This window comes from Mixophyes fleayi, chromosome 3 (genome assembly GCF_038048845.1).
Source record: "Mixophyes fleayi isolate aMixFle1 chromosome 3, aMixFle1.hap1, whole genome shotgun sequence".
Taxonomy (NCBI): Eukaryota; Metazoa; Chordata; class Amphibia; order Anura; family Limnodynastidae; genus Mixophyes; species Mixophyes fleayi.
Genome location: NC_134404.1, coordinates 251039074 through 251062356, shown reverse-complemented (window position 1 = coordinate 251062356; position 23283 = coordinate 251039074). Strand labels below are relative to the sequence as shown.

The 23283-nt window shown below is 40.7% G+C and overlaps 1 protein-coding gene across 6 annotated transcripts in view; it reads left to right on the top strand.

Annotated features, from left to right (window-relative positions):
* SCAF8 (SR-related CTD associated factor 8) overlaps positions 1 to 23283 on the top strand; it is a 287720-nt gene that overhangs the window by 88060 nt on the left and 176377 nt on the right. For 5 of the 6 annotated variants that reach the window (XR_012689726.1, XM_075203399.1, XM_075203402.1 and 2 more), the window contains 5 exons: positions 5541 to 5717; positions 8320 to 8393; positions 8980 to 9097; positions 9454 to 9582; positions 10463 to 10572. Coding sequence is in view for 5 of the 6 variants with exons in the window: in XM_075203399.1 (XP_075059500.1) it covers positions 5541 to 5717; positions 8320 to 8393; positions 8980 to 9097; positions 9454 to 9582; positions 10463 to 10572 (608 nt within the window). In the remaining variant the exon portion in view is untranslated. The remainder of the gene's footprint in view (positions 1 to 5540; positions 5718 to 8319; positions 8394 to 8979; positions 9098 to 9453; positions 9583 to 10462; positions 10573 to 23283) is intronic. The other variant, XM_075203400.1, reaches the window with a different exon arrangement.

Here is a 23283-nt window from a genome sequence, read left to right as displayed (position 1 = left end):
CCAGAAGACCAGAAAAAGAAGGGCTTCTACTCAAACCTTTTTTCTTGTCAAGAAGCCAGACGGATCTTTTCGACTCTTCTTGAATCTAAGAAACCTAATTGTGCACCTACGGGGGGGACAAAATTCGAATGGAGTCTCTGAGGTCTGTAATAAACGGTGTTGAAAGGGGTCAGTTTAGGGCTTCAATAGACATAAAAGACGCATACCTCCACGTTCCTGGAGAGGTCAGCAGTCTCTCCTGAGATTCACTGTGTGGGCCTTTCATTATCCGTTTCGGGCTCTTCCCTTCGGCCTCTCCATGGCTCCGAGGGTTTTCACAAAGATCATGTTGGTAATGAAAGCTTATATTTTAAAAGGATATATATCGCACCAGGTAGACAATTCCTCTTTTTACCATAACCATCTCATTCATATAAAGGTCCAATCAATCTATATTGTTATGGTTTGGAGGACAGGTGCACCCACACTTTGTGTCAATTTTTAATTGTGAAAGAGAGAGAAGAGTAGTGATAATAGGGCACTCATTGTCTAAATAAAATTTTACAAATCTTTATTGATATACATTAAAAAATGTTCTAATACATGGAACATTCCCTTTTAATAGATACAATTGAAAAATAGCGAAATATTTAAAGGATTAAATAATAGTATGATTGTATTAATAACTGTTAAAAAGTAGTAAATCACTACCTTAGCGCGTCGCTAATTGGTGTATGGGGAAAATTATTTTGATTCTGATAAATACATATAATGACCCAACACTACCTGCTACGTGTATATATAATTTACAGTTGAGCTGCCCAGGATTTTGAGTCCGTTTAGACAATAAAATAGTCGCTCTTCTGCTAACTTAGACAGATATTGATTCAAACAGATTCAGCTATCCTGCTAAGCCTACACGCTGACACAGTCAGTTTATGGGTAGATCGGCTAACTATCGAGTCCATAGAGCTCATGATATGTAGCACTAACGCTCATAGCTTACTATTTAGTCTCAACAGTAACTATATAAACAATTAGTACAACTGGATTATCAGATGTTCACTTATACCAATTAGGAAGGCATACAGAGCTGATTATTCATTCATAGCAGTACTAGCATAGCGGAATCAGTCTAATTGAATTCTCTTAAACGGATAAGAGACTGTTTATATCTATTAGGATGGTTTAAAAAGGAGCTGTTATTAAAGGCAACTATTTTATTGTCTAAACGGACTCAAAATCCTTGGCAGCTCAACTGTAATTTATATATACGTAGCAGGTAGTGTTGGGTCATTATATGTATTTATCAGAATCAAAATAATTTTTCCCATACACCAATTAGCGACGCGCTAAGGTAGTGATTTACTACTTTTTAACAGTTATTAATACAGTCATCATACTATTATTTAATCTTTTAAATATTTCGCTATTTTTCAATTGTATCTATTAAAAGGGAATGTTCCATGTATTAGAACATTTTTTAATGTATATCAATAAAGATTTGTAAAATTTTATTTAGACAATGAGTGCCCCATTATCACTACTCTTCTCTCTCTTTCACAATGGTAATGAAAGCTTGTCTTCATTCCAGGGGAGTTCAGGTTGTGCCTTATTTAGATGATCTTCTCATAAAATCCTTCTCAGAGGTTCGCTTACATCAGCACTTGTCCCTCACCATCAGTTTCCTCGAGAGCCATGACTGATTAATAAACTTAAAGAAATCTCAGGTGGTTCCGCTGCAGCGCATGATCTTCCTGGAACTCATGGACACCAAGCAGCAGAAGATGTTTCTGTCAGAAGAGAAGGTCAGGTCTGTACAGAAAATAACATCTCAGGTCTTGTCCTCTCCCAGCCCTTCAATGCACTTGTACATGCGTCTCCTAGGGAACATGGTGGCCTCCTTCAAGACGATCCCTTACGTCGTGCTCATTCCCAGTGTTTTCAGTGGGACCTTTTAACAAAGTGGTAGGGATCCCACCTACACCTGCATCGCCAGAGGATTTCCCTGTCTCTGGATGCAAGGAATTCGCTTCAGTGGTGGCCGGTTTAGGATCAATTGTCGGTGGGCAGGTCCTTTGCTCCATGGTCATGGATCATAGTCACCACAGACGCCAGTCTGAAAGGTTGGGAAGCCGAAGCTCTACAACTCTGGCTCCAGGGTCTATGGTCAGTCCTGGAGTCCTCCCTACCCATCAACATGCTGGAGTTGATGGCCATCTTTTTGGCCCTTCAGTGGGCCTGGACCCCTCTTTAGGGTCATCCAGTCAGGATCCAGTCCGACAATGCCACAGCTGTGGCATATGTCAACAGACAGGGAGGAGCGAGAAGTGCAGCTGCAATGCGGGTATCAGCTCAGATATTCGCCTGGGCGGAACAAAACGTTCCAGCAATCTAGGCAGTGTTCATCCCAGGGATAAAGAACTGGGAAGCCGATTATCTCAGTCGCCATGCGATAATGCCAGGAGAATGGTCCCTCCATCTGGATGTCTTCCAGTCTCTAGTTCAGAGGTGGGGTCTGCCGGATCTGGATCTTATGGCCTCAAGGCACAACAGAAAAGTTCCCAGGTTTTGCACAAGGGCAAGAGACCCCTTAGCAGTAGCCGTAGATGTCAGGACTATGTCATGGGACTACAGATTGGGTTATCTGTTTTCCCCAATTCACATGATTCCTCAAGTACTCAGACGGGTGAGGCAGGGAGGTCTCCCGTTAATGCTGGTAGCACCTGCATGGCTGTGTTGAGTTTGGTACGGATACATAATCTCTATGGCGGTAGGGCGAGAACTTTGTTTTCTAAAATGACAGGATCCTTCAGGGACCCTTTCATCACCAGGATTTACCTCTGCTGAATTTAACGGCATGGCTTTTGAAGCAGGCCCTGGAGGGCTAAGGGTTTCTCCCCTAGTGTAGTAAACTCTCTGTTGCGAGCTCGTAAACCAGTTTCGGCTCACATCTATCATCGCATTTTGTGAGCCTATATCAGATGGTGCGAAAATAGGTCTTGTCATACGTCCTCCTTTCGTCTTTCTCGTCTTCTGGCTTTTCTCCAAGATGGTCTTGAGGGAGGTCTCCGCTTAGGGTCCTTAAGGGTACAGGTATCTGCCCTTTCTGTTTTCTTTCATCTGAAGTTAACGGATATGCCAGACATCAAGACGTTTCTTCAGGGGGTTTTGCATATCCAGCCTCCTTACGCTCCGCCTACAGCACCATGGGATCTTAACCTGGTGCTTGAGATGCTTGCAGAGCCTCAATTTGAACCCTTATTTTCAGCGGATTTTAGGTTTCTGACTTGGAAAGTGGTTTTCCTTTTAGCTATTGCATCTGCTCGCAGAGTTTCAGAGTTGGGAGCTCTGTCCTGTCGAGAACCATATTTGGTGTTCCACGAGGATAGAGCAGTATTAAGAACTCTTCCTTCCTTTGTTCCGAAGGTAGTTTCGGCTTTTCTTTTGAATCAGGAGTATGTGGTTCTGGTCTTTCGGAAGGTTTCTCAATATGATCAAGAGTATATGGAGTACCTAGATGTGATTAAGGCTCTCCGTATTTATGTTAAAAGATTTGGCGTACCGATTCTCTGTTTGTCCTTTTTGATACTCATAAAAGAGGCTGGCCAGCCTCCAAGCAGTCAATTGCAAGATGAATTAAGGCAACTATTTGACAAGCTTACATTAGGGCTAACGCTCCTGTGCCAGAGAGACTTATGGCCCATTCCACCCAGTCAGTGGGGGCGTCTTGGGCTGCGAGAAATGGGGCTTCTGCGGACCAAATTTGCAGAGCAGCCACCTGGTCCTCTGTCCATACTTTTATGAAATGCTATCAGTTTAATGTGTTTGCGACCTCGGATGCAAATTTTGCCCCTATGGCTCTACGGGCCAGGCTTTCAGAGCGGTCCCACCCTTAGGGGGCTGCTTTAGAACCATCCCCATGGTAGCAGTGTCCCCCAGACTGGATGAAAGAGAAAATAGGATTTTTGTACTTATGTTAGATCCGTTTCTCTGATTCCGTCTGGGGGACACAGCGATCCCTCCCTTCTGATTTTCTTCTGTGTGCTCTTGGTTGATTGGCCTTTTCTCCTTGGGGCTTTTTAATTAACTGAGAGGAAGAGGCGGGGGGGGAGGGGGGGGCTTGTAGAGGGGAGGGGTCTGTCAGCAGTTCCTGAAGTAAACTAGCTAGGTGCCACTCCTGTGCTCCCCTCCACAACCCCATGGTAGCAGTGTCCCCCAGACGGAATCAGAGAAAGGGATTTAACGTAAGTACAAATATCCTCTTATTCTGTTTCTATTGGGGGGAGGGGGGCACTATTTTCCCAACCTTTACACTCTTTTGTTGTTATGAATTTTGTATGGTTTTTTTTGTAATTGTGCTTGTTTTCTGATTTGTTTCTACCCTTATTCGGTGGGGCTTTCTAGCTAATAACTGAATTTTCTTGATTGGAGGGGATATAGAATTCAAATTTAGTACCTAACTCCTAGACATGTCTCTGTACCCCATGGTTGTAGTGTTCTCCAATGGAATCAGAGAAATCGATTTAATGCATATATAAAAAAAATTCTTGTGTCCTTTGCTGATAGAAAATTATTCATGATATATTCTTGTCTTATCCTCTGATTATATCATTTCTATTTATTTCAAGTTCGATTATTTTGTGTCTTTATGTTCCAGCTGTTCGTATGACCGAATTCTGTAATTATTTGCTTTTTAATGTTTATTGGCAAAAATATTCAATTCCTTTCAATCTAAGTAATAGTTGTTTAGTGACATTTAATATTTTAACGTTTAAGTTTCAAATGTTCTTTAATAATCTGTTGACTCTAACAATCCTCATTTTTAAAATCAATGTTATCATTTTTTTTTACTGTAGAGGTTGGTGAATAAATTATTAAAGGGATTGAAGTAAGTTTTTAATCTATTTATACATTTGAGGGTATATCTACTAATCTGTGGTATTTAAAGAGTGGAGATGTTGCATATAGAAACCAATCAGATTGTAGCTGCCATTTTCTATAATGTACTAAATAAATGATAACTAGGGGCCTGATTCATTAAGGAATCTTAACTTAAGAAACTTCTTATTTAAGTCTCCTGGACAAAACCATGTTACAATGCAAGGGGTACAAATTAGTATTCTGTTTTGCACATAAGTTAAATACTGACTGTTTTTTCATGTAGCACACAAATATCAACTTTAAATTTCAGTGTACAAACAAGATATCAAGTATTTGTGTGCTACATGAAAAAACAGTCAGTATTTAGCGTATGTGCAAAACAGAAAACTAATTTGCACCCCTTGCATTGTGACATGGTTTTGTCCAGACTTAAAAAAGAAGTTTCTTAAGTTAAGATCCTTAATGAATCAGGCCCTAGAATCTGACTTCTATAGCCAACATGTCCACTTTTTCAAACCCACAATTTAGTAAATATACCCCTTGGTCTTTTTATTTTAAATAATATTGTTTATATTAAAATGATTAGATGTTCTTTTGATCTTAGCAGACTTTCTGACCTTTAATTTTAACTTGTCCTTGCTAAAATTGATCATTAAGCTTTTCCTTCTCGCTTACAGCTTCAGCAGTTAGTTCAGTCTTTGCACGTCCAGCAACAGAAGCCCCAGCCTTCACTTCTGCAAGCACTAGATGCTGGCCTCGTAGTTCAACTGCAAGCACTCACAGCACAGCTTACAGCTGCAGCTACTGCATCAAACACACTCAACCCATTGGAGCAAAGTGTATCTCTCAGTAAGGTATGTGCATGCAATGCATTAGTTTTCTTCATAGTAGAATAAAACATTTTTCTATTTCATCCTTTCTGGGGGGACACTGCTACCATGGAGGTTGTATTAGGGGAGTGTGGATTTGGTACTTAACTAGTTAACTTTGTTAAATGTATCAAGTTGACAGACCACCTCCCATCATCATCATCATTTATTTATATAGCGCCACTGATTTCGAAGCGCTGTACAGATAACTCATTCACATGAGTCCCTGTCCCAGTGGAGCTTACAGTCTAACAAACACACACACACACACACACACACAGAGATTGCTGCCCATTCCACCTGTTCGGTGGGGGCTTCGAGTAATGGTGCCTCAGCGGACCAGCTTTGTAGAGTAGCCACCTGATCTATACATTTACTAAATATTATCAATTAAATGTCTTTGCGTCCTCAGACGCTAATTTTTCCTGTTGTGCTCTATGGGCAAGGCTGTCAGAGCGGTCCCTCTCTTCGGGGGGCTGCTTTAGAACATCCCCGTGGTAGCAGTGTCCCCCATATAGGATGAAAGAGAAAAGAGAATTTTTATACTTGCGAAGAATCCGTTTCTCTGATTTTATCTGGGAGACCCTGCTTTCCCTCCCTTCTGCTCTTTTGCTGTTTGTTCTCGGATTATTTGACTCCCCCTTCCTTGGGGCTTTATAATTAAACTGAGGAGCTACAGGGAAAGAGTCACAAATTCTGGCACCGCACTAAGAAAAGTAATTTGTCCCTTCTATTACTTTGATGGACTGTGACTACTATACATAATTCCTTTTCATGAAGGGAGGTGCACCACATGTATTAAATTTCAAAGAAGAGCAAAAGGATAATAAATGTGTATATATCAGGCACTCTATGACTCAATTTATTTTTCCTATAATAAATAAACTATGTATTACGCTTTTTGATATGCATTAAAAATGGAGAATAATCATGTCTCATCCCCCTAAGATTCTAGACTAGCGAAATATTTAAAAAAGGATTGTTGAAAATGCTATCGGATAGCATAAAAAAATTGCTGTTTAAATGGTAGCGTAGCTACCTCGCTACCTCGCTGCTCACTTCAATATGGACGGACATTTATTATTTTCATTATTATTCATTCCACTTTGAAATAAAATAGTTCATCAGGTGTGTGTGTGTTTTAATTGTAATTCTTATCATAAAAGGTACATTCACATGGAATTTTATGAGTTCTATCATTCACTCTGTAATTAGTCCCCTCAAAACTTAGGTGATATTAAACCCTTGTTTGTATGGTTCTAAATATTTTTGAAGGGACAGTGAATGGTACTTATATTCATATATTATTCATATCCTGCAGTTTGTATTCCATTAGGCATTATATTATTATTATTGGCTCAATAATGTATTATTCAGATATAAAGAATTCCTTTTTAGTTAGAAATTACTGCTGAGCTGTAAAAGTCAGCTGCTGGCTGCTTTTATTTATAATGATTTTATACAGTTTTTTTATTACGTGGTTTTGTGATCTAGCCATATAGACTATATCATGCTGGCATTTGTCTCCCAGTATCGTTGTTAGGGATTAGATCACAACCACAGTTTACACAGCTTAGGCTATAGATACCTTATCAATGAAGTGAGGCAGTTATATAAAGAGGAATGGACTTATACACATTTGAGTCATTGTGCGGTAAGGCTTGGTTTAAGTCCATTGCCTTTTAAGGATTGCCACTAGTAATAAAATATTAACATTCAAGTACAAACGCCTACATTGTGAATGTTTGAATTATGTTTAGTAAATGCATGGAAAATATTGTATGTTACCTATTTGATCAGACTACCTTTATTTTTATTTTTTGAATAAAACATTTTTATTGCATTTTCAAAGGCAAAAATACAACACACACGTGTGTGTGTGTGTGTGTGTGTGTGTGTGTTTAATAAATATATATATATATATATATATATATATATATATATATATAACAGTATTCATATAGGTATATTGCTGACATATATTTAAACACAAAGTAAAATTATACAGCAGTATAGAATACCTCTTAGCCAAGTTTTGGGGGAGACAGACCAAGGTGGGTGGTGGGGGTAGAGGTTTGGATAGTAGCTGTAAGATGCTATGTCTGATGTAGGAGGGGGTGGGAAAGAATTTTACCATGTATTAAGGATCAGTTGATGGATATAGAAGGGTTCCCGTCATAGTAGGCTTAGTTCAGGGTTTCCCAAATTCAGTCCTCTCAGAGCCCGACCAGTTCATGTTTTCCAGGTCACAAGTGAAATATTTAATAGCAACTGTGGATGTTTGAAAATGTGTTTGTCAGTAGTGAATACATCTGTGCTTCAGCAAGGAGATATGGAAAACATGCTCTGTTAGAGATCACTGAGGTCTGGATTTGTGAAAACCTGGCCTTGTGAAGTCACATTGTGTTAATTTCCTCTCCCAAGAAATAGAAATCATTTTAAAGGGTTTGAAAAATAGTCAGTCACTGCTGTATTTACCATGCATCATAGTTAACTGTTAGCTTCCCCTACCAAAGTGCTAAAATTTACTTGAATGAATGAAATGAAAAAGTATTAAATCTGCTCAACAAATGCTATATCTTTCCAGAAACTGATGGACACATTTGATTTTGGGGAGGACACTGCCAACACCGAAGAGCCAAAAAAGAACACACAACAGATGTAAGGTTTCCTAGTTTAAAATTACAGGCAATGTGTAAAAAGAAATTGCATTCTATTGTTTTACACCTGAATATGGAGGTGCACGTTTGGGTTCAGAGAACTGAATTTTAGAAAAAGTATTTAGTGTGGCTCTGCACTATAATATTTAAAATCTGTTTGAATACCCTTTAAGATGTGTATTTTGTCTGATTTAGTGTAAATAATATTTTTCTTATTTATTTCAGTATGCTGCCACATAGATTCCTATCTGTCGCAGTAAAAAAAAATGCAGTTCTCTTGATGAAATATTAGAAAAACTGCAAAAATCTGTTCAAAATGAAGCAAAAACACAGTTCATTATATAAACCGTCCCGTGTGATCATTTGTTCAGACCCTTATATACCAACATGTGAAGGTTGTTTTGAAAAACAGTTTCTTGTCAAAAACCAGGGCACACACTGAATACAAATAACAGTGAAACCCATGGATGATTTACTTTGACTTTTAATTCCTTGCCCTCATTGCTATGAGATGCTGCTTGCATTTTTTTTGTCTGTTTAAATATTGCTATTTTGAGAACCAGTGTATCTCCTTTTTTTTCTGTTAGCCCTCGTGTATCAGAATCTGTGAACAACTCCCTTTTCCATCAACTTGCGGAACATTTGCAGCAACAAAATTTAGAACATCTACGCCAGCAATTCTTGGAACAGCAACATACTCCAAAGGTAAATCATGTCACCTAGACTCCCTTCCACAAACATAATTATTTCTGTATTATAATACTCTATTTGGATACATATTTGTTATCAGCAGTCATGGCAGCACAGACATTTCCTTACACCCACAGTAGATAGGGCACTTAGTAGAAAAAGCAAAACCGAGTGGGGTTTCCCTTTAACTGCCTGTTTTGATTATGTTTCTCGTTTAATTGCAACTAGAGATGATTTACCTGTTTCTAAATTTCTAAATTTTCCTGACACCAGTAGAGTAATTCCAATGGACTTCTGTCTTGTTTTGGGTGAAGTTATGTTTAAAGTTGGTGTTAATGCAAATATCTAATAAATGTTTTTTGTGTGTTCAGATGTCCGCTCAAGAAAACCAAGACATGATGTCTGAATCAGAAAATTCTGCTACACCATCCCAGGATGACAGCCAGCAGGCATTTTTGGATAAAGAACCACAGGTTCATGCTTCACTAAATATTCAAGAGGTAGTATTGCTAATTGTTTGGGAACATTAAGCTATTTTTATGCATACAATTTAAATCTATCCATACAATAAATTTATGTCACACAATTGATAGAGAAAACATATTTTTTAAAATCCCCATGAGCCAAATCTTCCACCAACATTCAGAAGGTCAAGGAAATGCATTAAGGGGCTTTGAATTAGCTTGACACAACACCTCAATTCACTTTCAATTGTGTCATGCAGCGACATATTAAGAGGGTTTCACTGAAAGCTCCAAACTTTTGTTATACCACTGCAGAACAGACTCACAGATGTGAGCACTCACACATCTGACTTTAATTTCAAATATAAATGAAATATCTTAATGTTTAGGAATCCTTTAAAATACGACATTCTCGGCTACTGTTGTTGCCTCTGGAAGGTATAAATTATGCATTAGCCATAATATAAAGTTGCCCAGTTCCATTCATTATCAATAGGTGAGTTCCACCCATTTGAACAATTTATAAAAAAAAATGTATTGCTTGTAAATATTGCAAACATTCTCCAAACACATATGGAATACAACACGCCACAACTATTATATGGTAAATGAAATTTGTTTTTCTGTATTTTTTTCATAGAAGCAGTATATTAAAATTCATGTTCACATTTATATGCAGGTATTCCTGAAATAAATTATTCTGTGTAATTATACACAGCCATGTCTACTAATAACAAATGCAACCATATGCATTATGTTAGCTATACATTCTATTTCTTTCTTGCTATATTATTATCATCATGAGTTTTGGCATAATTGTATAGTGCTTGTTAATTTGATCATTTAGTCAAAATGATTTTATATATTGGTTATATTGTGTTGGTATAACAACACTGCATATATATTTTATTTTAAGGATATGGATATTGAGGAAATGCAGGATGCAACTGAAGAGCTTTTTGAAAAGGAAGAAAAAAAGATTATAAAAGATGAAATGCCAAGGACACGTTCAAAATCACGATCGAGGTTTGTTAGTTTAAGCAAATGTCTGGCTGTACAGCATATTTGTTTGGGACAGTATTTAGCACAGTAGTTTTAAATCAGTATTTTCTATGTTGAATCAATTATGGTTATTAAATCTGGCAGGAGGACATTAAAACACCATCTCCATACGGTGTTCAGGTCCAATTCTCTTCTGTCAAAGATGAACAGCTACAACCTGCTCTTACCAGGAACACTGATAAACAAACCTAAGCGGTCAGTGATACAGGGGGGGGGAGCAGAAAACAAGTGGGGCGCACAATGGGGTAATCTATTTAGTACGTATACAAATTAGACATAGATATCTTGTTAAAAGCTCACAAAAGGCAGTTAAAGCCAATCGTAAAACAGTCCTAGCAAGGGAATGAAACATTCAGCACAGGGAGCAAATTGCCAGACAGTCTATTCAGGCAGCATAATTTAGTCTGAGTGGAAAGTTACAAGCCTCACCACGAGACAAGCTACTAATTCTCCATAACTCTCCACACGCAATCCATTAACTACTGCAACAACCCATTGTGGCTTCATCCCTCATTATGTTCTATGATTGTTGCTGTAAACAGCACTTTCATGTGTGGCTGATTAATGTTAGTTGGGCAATATGACAGGCACCTGAATCTGTGTAGTGAGGCAGTCAAAGTGATTTATGTTATGTGGCAGCCAATGGGCTTTGATAATATAGCTCACAAATATGTCATTGTAATGTGGCATGCGCATAGTGGCTTGCATTGGGGTCTGTGCAAAGTAGTGACCTGTTTAATTTGACTAATGTGGTTTATGCAGTGTCGCTAACAGTGGGTTCTGTGCCATGACTTCTGACTATGTTGATGACTATGGGATCTAAACTGTAGGGCTTTTGCAATGTGACTTAGGTATACTGATATGAAACTACTATAGTTTGTATACACAGAAGCAGGACAACAACAAGCTTGGAGTAAGACAGAACAAAATAGTAATGTGCCTTGCTTATGTATGCAAATAGGCACACTCAACATAGGATCAAATGGCTGCATGCTAAAACACACAAACACATACATATAGACATTCACAAACATATTAAAAGTATGCTTAAAACCCATAGGAACATACATAATTTTTCTTACACTATTACCTTATTCATTTTTTTACAGTTTCAACTTGAGCATAACAAATTTTGTTAGTGTACTCTGAGAGTAACTAACATTATAGTAGTAGACAAATGAGAGCAGTAATTTGCTTACCTTTAAACTATGATTTTGTATCCAGTCACCAGATATTCTCAGAATGTGACAGAAGTTGCCAAAGAATAGGAGTTCTCAATACTCAAGTATATAACCTAAACAGATATACACAAGAGATTCATACAGACCAAATGTTTGTGGAACTAATTAACAAAAACCCATATATTATGAAAACAGTGACAGTCAGTAGCAGATATGTCTGCACTAGATATTTCAACTTTTCTGAACAACTTTGTCTTTTGCTTATTTCATCTATTCTCTCTTGCATCCTATGAGGGACATTGATGATGGGGGAATAGAGGGTCCAAGCAGGAATTTGCCACTTTAAATTTTCTTCACAGTCTTATCACCCTTCTCTAGCCCCTCCCTGACTGCTCACAAGAACAGGGTACATTTCATTGCGACTCCCTCTGTCAGCGAAGTATATCCCCCTGCCCCCTGCTTCCAACGCTGCAGACCTTTGGATTCCTGGCATTGGATTAGTGGAGCAGGCTGTCCTGTAGGACAGCTAGCAATCCAGTTCTCAGACCTGGGTGGGTGTGTCCACCAGTCTGAGGATCGGTTTCCATGTGCATCTGGGTGCTCTTGTTACGTCATGGCAGAGCCACCTGGGCTAAGACTAGCCAATTCTATGGCTGTGATTGCTCAGCTTGTCCATTACCCCGAGGAAGGTATTTCCCATATTTCTCCCTTGTTTTCAAGGAGCTTGGTAGATCCAGTGTCTGAAGTGACAGGCCAGTGTCCTGTGCCTTGTTTTCCCCAGAACTTTTTTCCCGGGTGCTCCACCCAGCTGTCTTTACGTGCCACCCGGCTCTTGGAGCCCAACAGAGTCCTATTATAATAGAACAAACCAATCTGGGGGACACAGCTACCATGGGTTTGTAGGTGGGGCGCGTGGGAGTTGGCACTTAACTAGTTAACCTGGTAATTCTAAACAAGCTGACAGACCCTTTCCCTCTGCAACCCCTCTGTAGCTCCCCAGTGTAGATTAAGTTCCCAAGGACTTGGGCTTCCTTTCTTCTGACTAGTAACAATTAGTAAGGATTTTTCTTTTTTTTTCTTCATTATTTTACTTGTTTTTATATCGAAATTGATATCACAGCCTGCTTCAATGTGCAATTAGAATCGGTACACTATACAAAAAAAGAGAGTTGCAGGCTGTGTTGGAGCTGTCTACGGGTAAGAGCCGACAGGCTCTCAGTGACAGCATGGATTTTGGAAGTATGAGAAGCGGCTTCCTAAGCCGTTGCCACACTAGGTGGTCTCTGATGATCGGCGCTACCTCCTTAGAGAGGAGGGAATATTATATCTGCCCAAGCAATTGAGGACCTGATAGTGCGCTTATGTAATAGAAGCTGCATTAATTTGGGGGCTAAGAGAAAGATTGGCAGAAACCATGGCTGGAAAGAGGGGAGGAGCTGGATAAAAGAGCTCCCCCACAGAAGATTGTAGAATGGTATCTCCCAGGGTGCCAAATCTCCCCGGGAAGAGAACACAGGACACTCCCCAGCCATCTGCACTTCACTGCTGACCGACACTCCTCTCCTGCTGCAGATCTGTACTAATCTTTGCAAATATATATTCTGTCATACAGCATAGGTATATTGTATTGTTACAGTTGTGATAGCAGCATATACAAGGAAGTTTCTGCATCACACATTCCTGCTGGGGCATAATACATAAGATTGTATACACATATCAAACTATATATAGTAAAGATACATCTTTTGACTGATAGTCAGAGATTAGTAAACAGCCTATCAAATTCTACCAGTTCAGTGTTTTTGCTTTATATGGGCTGGGCAGTCAGAGCAGTCCCTCCCTTAAGGGGGCTGCTTTTGTAAGTGCTCATGGTAGCAGTGTCCCCAAGATTAGTTGAAAGAGAAAACAGGATTTTTTTTTTAAATCTCTTTATTTTTATACTTTGTACAAAGAGAAAACAAGATTGCAGTACATATTTAGAAAATAGGAAATGGAATTACCGAAACATGAGTTCCACAATATAACTTGTAAAATGATTGAAACGTAACAAAGTGTTTTTTTAATGACATTGTACTGGAGATAAGAAAAACAAAGGTTGGGAACAAGTTTTTTGCAAGAGATGAAAAGGAAGAAGTGTTGAAGGGGGAGAGGAAAGACATGATTTCTCATTTACTGAAAATAGGATTTTTTTTATTCGAGATGGGTACTTGGTACTCTCCCGCCCATTCGGAATCGAAATCGAGGCAAAACGTCATCCTGACGTATTCGTATTTCTGAGCTCGGTTCTCGCGAGATTTGAAAAGCATAAATACCAGCCTCCACAGCAATTCATCGCCATTTGACACAGGAGAGCAGGGTTAGGTCACAGACTATATTAGCGCAGGGACAGAGCAATAATTATACACATTATTGTTTAAAATCCTATTCTATACAATTCTATTATTATTAATACCAATTATATTAGCAATTGTTAGAGCAGGAAGAGAGGAGGATAGAGGAGGCTTTTTTCCCCCAATTTTTTGCACTACAAGTGCTTTGGGGTGTCCCATATTCCCCAGTGTGAAACATAAATTTTTCTGGCTGTCAAAAGTGATATTTGTCCGCAGTATTTCTACAATTTATTGGCATTAAAAGTGCTTTGGGGTGTCCCATATTCCCCAGTGTGAAACAATAATTTTTCTGGCTGTCAAAAAAAAGTCATATTTGTTAGCAGTATCTATCTAATACAATTTTTGGCACTCATTAAAATGGATTCAAAGCAGTCCACATATGAGCAGAATCAGCAACCAGGTTCTGTCACCAGTCCTGATGGTAGTGTTCCCAGTTCGTCATCTGGGAAAGGCGATGTAAAAGTACATAGTCTTTTTAAATCGGGGGGAAAAAACACACACCCCAAAAAAAATTACCATGTTGAAGCGAAAAAAAAGTGTAACTGAGGAGAAGTTAAGTGCCGATAAAAAAAAAAATTGCCAACATGCCATTCTACACATGCAGTGGCAAAGAAAGAATGAGGCCTTCGCCTTTCTCTATTAGTGGCAGATCAAAAAAATGTTACCGAGCCTTCTTCTTGTACGGTCACTCGTGATCAAGCAAGACCAAGTAATTTGGAGTCTAAAAGTGGTGCACAATTACTATTGCGGGTCAAAGCCGAGCTGCAGGAAAACAGTAAGCATTAGAGGATAATGTATGCTCTGAATCAGAATTGACAACGATCCCTGTGGAGAGTCCATCCACCAGTGGTATGTCTAATCGTGAGCATTCTGTTAGTGTACCCATTAAGAAGGCCCCTTTCAGCAGTTCTGCTGATGCGTGCCTGAACAGCCCAAGTGTAGCCGGTGATACACAAATTGAGGATGCCACTTTGGAATTAGAAGAGGATGAGGGGGAGATTTCTGTAGGCGACGAGGGCGCTAATGAGGATGTTGATGAGGATGAGGTTGTTTGTGTAAGTCCTGCACCAGTGGCAACAGTTCTGGCACGTGACAAGAAAAGGTCCATTGCCATGCCTGGCCATAAAACAAAAAAATCCACTTATGTGTGGAATTATTTCTACCCAAATCCAGACAACAATTGTATAGCCATTTGTAGTGTATGTCATGGCACAGTCAGTCGAGGGAGGGACTGTAACCATCTTGGAACCTCGTCTATGTTACGCCATTGTAACGAGAGTTCATGGCAAAGTGTTGGGAAAAGCTGAAAGTTCTTTCAAAAAAATTACAAGCACTCCATCATCAGCTAGGACTCCCCGGTCACCGACATCCCGACGGCTACAAAATACACCCACAACACCATCCTCATCAATATCCTCAGTAGCGCTCGGAGTTAGACCTGCATCCCACTTATTAAGGCTGGATGACTCCTGCACTATAATTGATTCCTCTGAAGAAAGCGTTAGTCCCACTGCTGCTGCTGCTGTTGCTGCTGCTGGGCCTGAATCGTCAGCCCAGACGAAGGCCAAGAAAAAGAGCTTTTCTACATTTCAACAATTAACTGTGAAGCAATCATTTGCTAGGGGAAGCAAATATGACAGCAGTCGCCAAGCGAATCACAGACGCCATGGCTTCCATGTTAGTGTTAGATTTGCGTCCAATATCCACAATAAACGCAGCTGGTTTCTCACAGTTAATTGAGGTTTTGTGTCCACGTTACAGAATTCCATCGTGACACCATTTTTCCCGTAAAGCTATTCCACAACTATACCAAAAAGTGTGTACAAATGTAGAGATTGCGCTGAAAAATGCCATTCTGCCCACTGTCCACCTACCACAGATATGTGGACAAGTGTAAGTGGTCAAACCAAAGACTATATGACTGTGACAGCCAATGAGTTGGTCATTCACCTTCGCCAGCAGGAACAGCAGCAGCATGTACACCACTACGTAACATTTGTCACAGGCAGGCCACTCTTTTTATCACCGGCTTCACTAACAGGCATACAGCTGACAATTTGTGATTGATACATGGCTTATACCACTTGGACTCTCCACAGGATATGTAATTTCTGATAACGCCAACAATATAGTGCGAGCATTACAGCTGGGTGAATTCCATCACATTCCCTGTTTTGCTTACACCATCAATTTGGTGGTGCAGAGCTTCCTACGAAATAACCGTAAGGTGCAGGAGATGCTTTCGGTGGCCTGTAAAATTTCAGGCATTCTGCCACAGCATGTAGGAGATTGCAGCAGCTCCAAGAGCAGTTTAACTTTCAATACCACCTACTTAAGCAAGAGGTGGTAACTAGGTGGAATTTCACCCTGTACATGCTTCAGAGGATGGAGGAACAGCTCAAAGCCATCCAAGCGTATTGCACAAGCCATGACATTGGGAAAGGAGGGGGGATGTATTTCACTCTTGCACAGTGGCGAATCCTCTCAGCGCTGTAACCATTTGAAGTTGTGAAGTGAGTGCAGATTCTGCTAGTTTGAGCCAAGTCATTCCTTTAATTAGACTATTGGAAAAGCAGCTTGAGAAACTGAAGGAGGAGATGAAAGCAAGCAATTCCGCAAAGTATGTTGACCTTGTACATAAAGTACTTAATTCGCTTCACAATGATCCTCGAGTTATTAAGATCTTGAACTCGGATCAGTCCGTTTTGGCCACTGTGCTTGATCCAGGGTTTAAGACCTACATATTGAGTCTTTGCTTCAAAATGAGCGAGATGGACTTTTGTAAGGAGCTATTGGTCAGCAAGTTGTCCGCTGAACTGGGCCTTGGCTTGACGACGTGTCCTCCTTCAGTTTCTCAAGCAGCTGCTGCTCGTAAAAAATTAAATTTTCAAAAAAGCAGCAGGGAAGACGCAGAGGGCAGACCAGAACAGTTTAACATCTGGGCTGGTTTGAAGGATTTTTTAAAAAAAAATGTGTGACCTTGCCCATAACTCCATCCAATACGAGTATTAACATGCAAAGAATGGTGGAGGATTACTTTCAAGAGGTAATTGATATGGAAATGTCAGACAGTCCCTTTCCTTACTGGGAAGAAAAGCATGCCATTTGGAAACCCATGTACAAACTTGCTTTGCAATACCTAAGCTGCCCACCCTCCCGTGTGTACTCTGAACGAGTGTTCAGCACAGCCGGGAACTTAGTGATTGCCGTAGAAGGTTACTTCCCAAAAATGTGGAGAAAATGAACTACATCTTCCACGGCAATGAATTGATAGTCTGTGATGATGACGTACACACTGATGAGGGTGAGGATGAAGCTGAAGATGATGACGATAACATCTTTTTAAAACTTTCTATTTAAGTGTAGGGTGCAATCTACCCCCAAAGAGGAAAGGGACTTGGGGCATTTCTATATCACGTACCGTCTTGAAAGGCTGCTTTTTGGGAAATTTCTCATTAAGGGTAGGGTGATATACACAGACTGACCCCAAACTGGCTTTGTCCATTTCAATTAATATTGTACAGTCTATAACGGCTGAATTTTTGAGTATTTTCTACAAGTAGAGGGGGGCCTATAGAGACAGAAACCAAACTGCCTTTGTCCATTTCAATTTATATTGTACAGTCTATAACAGCTGAATTTTTGTGTATTTTGTAAAATTGGAGGGGGGTCTAGAGAGACCGAAACCAAACTGCCTTTGTCCATTTCTTTACATATTTAACTATAAGTGTAGGGTGTAATATACATCCAAAGACGATGGCTGCATTGCCAATATGCATAGATGGAGAGGAAGACAAACTGGTTTGTGTGTAGAATTAATGAAGGCCTACCAGGAATTAAACTGTTTTTTGATAATTTATTAGCTTTACAATTACATTACTTATCCAAGAAACAGGTGGAGCACTAAATGTGGTTATTTTATGCCCAAAAAGATTGATTTTTAAACAAAATAGCAAAACAAAACCAAAACACGCAATGGCGGTTTGGCAAAACCAAAACACGAAGGTAATAAAGATCCAAAACACGGGGGTCAGTGAGCATCTCTATTTTTATACTCACGATAAATCCTTTTCTGTGATTCCATCTGGGGGACACTGCGTTTCCTCCCATCTGCTCTTGTGTTTGGTCTTTGGTTTTTCTTTCCTTTCTTGGAACTTTAGAATTACACTGAGGAGATACAGGGGGGTTGCAGAGGGGAGAGGTCTGTCAGCATGTTTAGAATAAGTTAAGTGCCAACTCCCACGCTGTGTCCCCGAGATTGGATGAAAGAGAAACAATGGTTTGTTCTATTATAATAGGACTCTGTTCGGCTCCAAGACCTGGGTGGCTAGTAAAGACAGCTGGGTGGAGCACCCGGGAAATAGGTTCTGGGGAAAACAAGGCACAGGACACTGGCCTGTCACTTCAGGCACTGGATCTGCCAAGCTCCTTGAAAACCCAGGATATTGAATACCTTGAATACCCAGGTGTTGTATAGTATGCAGAATCTAATTGCACACTGAAGTAGGCTGTGATATCTATTTCGACATAAAAACAAGTAAAATAATGAAGACAAATCCTTACTTATTGTTATTAGTCAGAAGAAAGTAAGCCCAAGTCCTTGGAAACTTAATCTACACCGGGGAGCTACATGGGGGGTTGCAGAGGGCAAGGGTATGTCAGCTTGTTTAGAATTATCAAGTTAACTAGTTAAGTGCCAACTCCCTCGCTCCCCACCTGCAACCCCATGGTAGCCCCCAGATGGAATCGGAGAAAAGGATTTATCTTGAGTGTAAAAAAATCCTATTTTCTCCTATTAGGACAGGCACTTTGTGAGCACTACAGCCAGCAGTGGGTGTTAGACCACTGACCACCAGTCTGACCAGTCCTGGCAGGTGTGGGCAATAAAGTCCAAAATTTGTCAATATTATTGCAAAATATTATAACTGCCCCCATCCGGCTACTTCTTACTGCCGCCTGGGTGACAAATCTTTCTGGGGAGAACACTGCTGTGGCAATTGTCCCAGAGGAACTAGTTTGGGTCAGAAGTCTAGCGACTTCAGTGCAGGGCCTGGTTTCAGTTGCTTCTCTTTTGAGAGAATGCTAGAATCCACTATGCAGTCAACCTTACGTGAACGCAGGAGGGTGGTGGCGCCCCAGACTGGGAATGAATCAATTTCTGAGGAGGAGGTTGGAAGTACTTGTTTTGTTTGTATGTAGAGGACTCCTCCTTTAGGGACCTAACCCCTTCTGACAGTCAGGGGGTGGAGGAGCTGATGCAGGCTAAGCATCAGGTGTTAGACATCCCAGTAATTGCATTTTTGTAGCAATGAAGCCTCTTTAAGGCCTTCCTTGGTTTCTGCTTGAGTGCATAGAGCTATGGAATGACAGTCCAAACAGCTTTCAGAGAGCTTGTAGCTGGTCGGCTGTGAACTTATTGGCTTCCCTTAGTGGTACAAATTCAGAGAGCTATGGAGTATTTGAGAGATGTAGCCCTGGATTCGGGACTGATTAGGACACAGATCTCTGCCCCTGCAGTCTCAGTCTGTTGGACACTCTGACATAAGGCCTGTGTTGCTGATTTGGAATCTACGAAGACTCATTAGCCGCTTCCTTGAGCCCACAGGAAGTAAATGAGCTTTCCTTCCTGTTAGTGCTTCCAAATACAAAGTCTCCAGATTTTGCTCCTTTTGCTCCTCTGGTAGAACTAGGAGTCAGCACCCCAGTGGGCAATCTTCCCCAGCAAAGGGGTGGTTTGCAACATGAGGAGGCATGCTGAACTGATAGACATTCAGCAGTCAAGTCTGCTGACAAGCAATCGCCCTGACAGGCATTCTTCCCATCCAGGATCTGCTGTGGTGAGAGCCTGTTTCTACTCCTCTTTCGGGATCAGTGGCTCTAGTCTACCACAGAGACGGGAATACAGGATAGAACTCAGGCATTCCCCCGACGGCTCTTTACCGTAGGGCTTCCCACAAGTCATTCATACTTAAGACCGATACTGAACTTATATGTTTCATCGCCCAACTGCGGTGCAGAAATTCAAGATGGAGTGTTTGAAGTTCGTAATACACAGTCCGTAAAAGACAACTTTTTGGTGGTTTTAGATATCAAGGACGCGTATTTACATTATCCCATCTGTGAAAGCTATCAGTCCCTTCTCAGGTTTGCTGTTCAGTCAGAATATTACCAGTTCTGGGCTCTTTCTTCTGATATCAAGACGGCTCTTATTCAAGGTCATGGCAGATCTGTTGCAGTCGAAGGGAATAAATTTCATTCCTTATCTAGTCGATCTTCTCATTGAGTCGGAGGCGCCATCAATGCTCCTGTTACGTGTTCAGGTGGCGACACTTGGATTCTGAAATTCAACAAAGTCCAAGTTGATTCCATGCTAGCTTATGATCTTTTTGGGTCTTCTATTTTACACCCATAAACAGAGAGAGTTCATGTCGCTGGACAAGAGTCAAAGCTTACAAAAAATGGATAGGTCTCTGTTGGCTGTCAGAAAGACTTCTGTACACTTCTGCATGAAGATTCTGGTATGGACTTTAACGGCAGTCCAGTTTGCTCAGTTTAATGCAAGGGAGTTTCAGCTGAACCTCCTCTCGAAGTGGAAAAGATCTCAACTGAACTTTTCCAGTCAGGTGATTCATCTCTACCCAAACATGCGTCAGTCCCTTGTTTAGTGGCTATAGAAAGAGAATCCCTGCAAAAGTTTTCCATTCTCAATCTGGGATTTGACTTTAGTGACAATGGATGTCATCCTTTGGGATTGGGAGCTGTATCTTTTCATGCCCTCTTTCAGGGTTTTGGGACCTTGGAGGAATCCAAGCTTCCTATCAATGTGATAGAGTTGTGAATGGTGTTCCTCACTCTGGTCAGTGCGGAGGATTTGCTGCAGGGAACAGTGGCACCAGGTATCCTCTAACCATTCGATAGGCCAGTTAAAAGATTTGGGCCATCATTTCTGTCTTCATCCCAGGGGTGGAGAACTGGGAGGCAAACTTTCTGAACAGGTAGTGTCTTCACCGTGGCGAATGGTCTCTGTATCTAGAGGTTTTTCGCAAGACTGTGGACAGGTGAGGTCAACTTGATGGTGTCTTGTTTGAAGCACATGGTGTTCTCAGTGATTCTGGTTGCTCCAGATTAGCCTCAAAGGACGCGTGGTACACAGTCGTCCTCTCCGTATGCTGTGGGTACTTTGTGGCATGTTTCTTCATTACGGTTTAGAACAACGGGTTTCAACGTCCTTCAAGCAAAAAGGTTATTTGAGCATGTGGTTCAAAGCATATTTAGGACTCTGAAGCCGGGTTTGGACAAAAATCATCAGTCTGGAGGACATATATTGCCTCGTGTGAAGTGTAGGGGTTCCCTGCCTCCTCCTTTTGTTTGCCTAGTTTACTTGTGCTTTTAAATGAGTAGCTGGACCCCGATTTGCACCTTAATTCTCTTAAAAATCAAGTGTCTGCTTTTTCGGTCTTCTTTCAATGCAATACTAATGACAGATATATAGGCATTTTTGCAGGGTGTATTTCATGTACAACTTTTTTATGCCCCTCCAGTGACTCCCTGTGAGCTAAATTTGTTGTTGAATGCTTTGCAGCATTACACTTTTGAACCCTAAACTCCGACATGGTAGACTGTCTTCCTTTTGGCCATTTCTATGGCTAGAAGAGTTTCAGACCTAGCAGCCTTCTTTTGCAAGTCTCCTCATGTAAAACTAGAAGAGGATAAGGCTGTTTTTTGAACCAAGCTGCCCTTCCACCTAAGGTGGTCTCCAGATTTCACATTAATCAAGTCACTGTCATCCCGACTCTGGTCAAGAGTAGGTCTTCAGAGGACAAGAGCTCTCACTCTTTGGATGTTTACAGAGCTTTGCAGACTTATGGGTGTAGGACTAAGGATCCTTTGGTCCTCTTTGAAGTGCATAAGAGGGGCTGGCCAACCTCACAAGTTACCATTGCTAGATGGATTTCAGATGTTCATCAGAGACCTCAGCCCAGTGTTGTCTCCACCCGATTAACCTGTTTAGACACAAAGCCTAGCAAGGTCAGTCCTGAGATTTGATGCTGTTTTCCTCCTCTTTAGAGAGGATTCTATACTCCTCCCCCCCCTGCTAAGACTCTGAAATGTCAAAGTCCATCTGTTGTCCATTCCTATTAGGGTTCAAACTCTCCCAGAGTTCTTAAAGGAAGAGGGCTAGCCAGCAGGGGCACTCGTTCTTTGACGTTTCTACTCGGCAGCAGGGTATTGAGGATGATTTAGTGCAACAAACTCTAAATATTCCAGACGATGAGGAGTCAGTGGTGCCGGACAATACGCTATTTAAATAATCAGCATGGAAGGGGAAAGAGTTCAGGGAATCTGTGTACATCAAGGATGTTTCTTTTTTTTATGTTCCGATGTCGGTAGGCCATATATGCCTTCTCAGATTCACAGTTCGTTCTCACCGTTTCCAGTTTTGGACTATGCCTTTCATGCCTGAGAATGGCTCTGCTATTTTAGACCAGACTCATGTGCGACACATTAGAGTTCCATGGGTGGATCAACTATTAATAATCCAATCTATTTCTTACCTAGAGACCTGTTTTCTTGGCCTTCTGTTAGACACCCAACAGCAGAGGGTGTACTGTCTCAAGATGAGATACATTTGTCACACAAACTAATAAAGTTGCTATTGGCTCAGAAATAGAGGTTTGCTTATTTGAGCAAGTCCTAGGACAGATTGTTTTGACAGCTACAGAATCTGTGGTTACATACAAATAGTTGATAATGATGACCCTCGAGGCTGTGCATTTGGCACAGTTCCATTCAAGAGTGTTCTATTCAAGTTTACTTTGAAACCATCTAAATCATGAAACTCTGCAAAGACGCACTACTTGCTCCTTTGGTGACTCAGAGCAGCAGATTAAACCGTTGTGAACACGGGTTTCACCCTTCTAGATTTGGCTCTGTCACTCTGTAATGTTGATTTCAGGATTATTGGTCTCCAGTGGAAGCAATACTTCCAATAAACTTGCTAGCAATAAGAGCAGTGCTAAACGCTCTAGTCAGCGCATCATCTGTTGCTAGAGAAGTGGCATACATCAACCATCAGCGAAGAACAAAGAGTTACTTTGTGAATG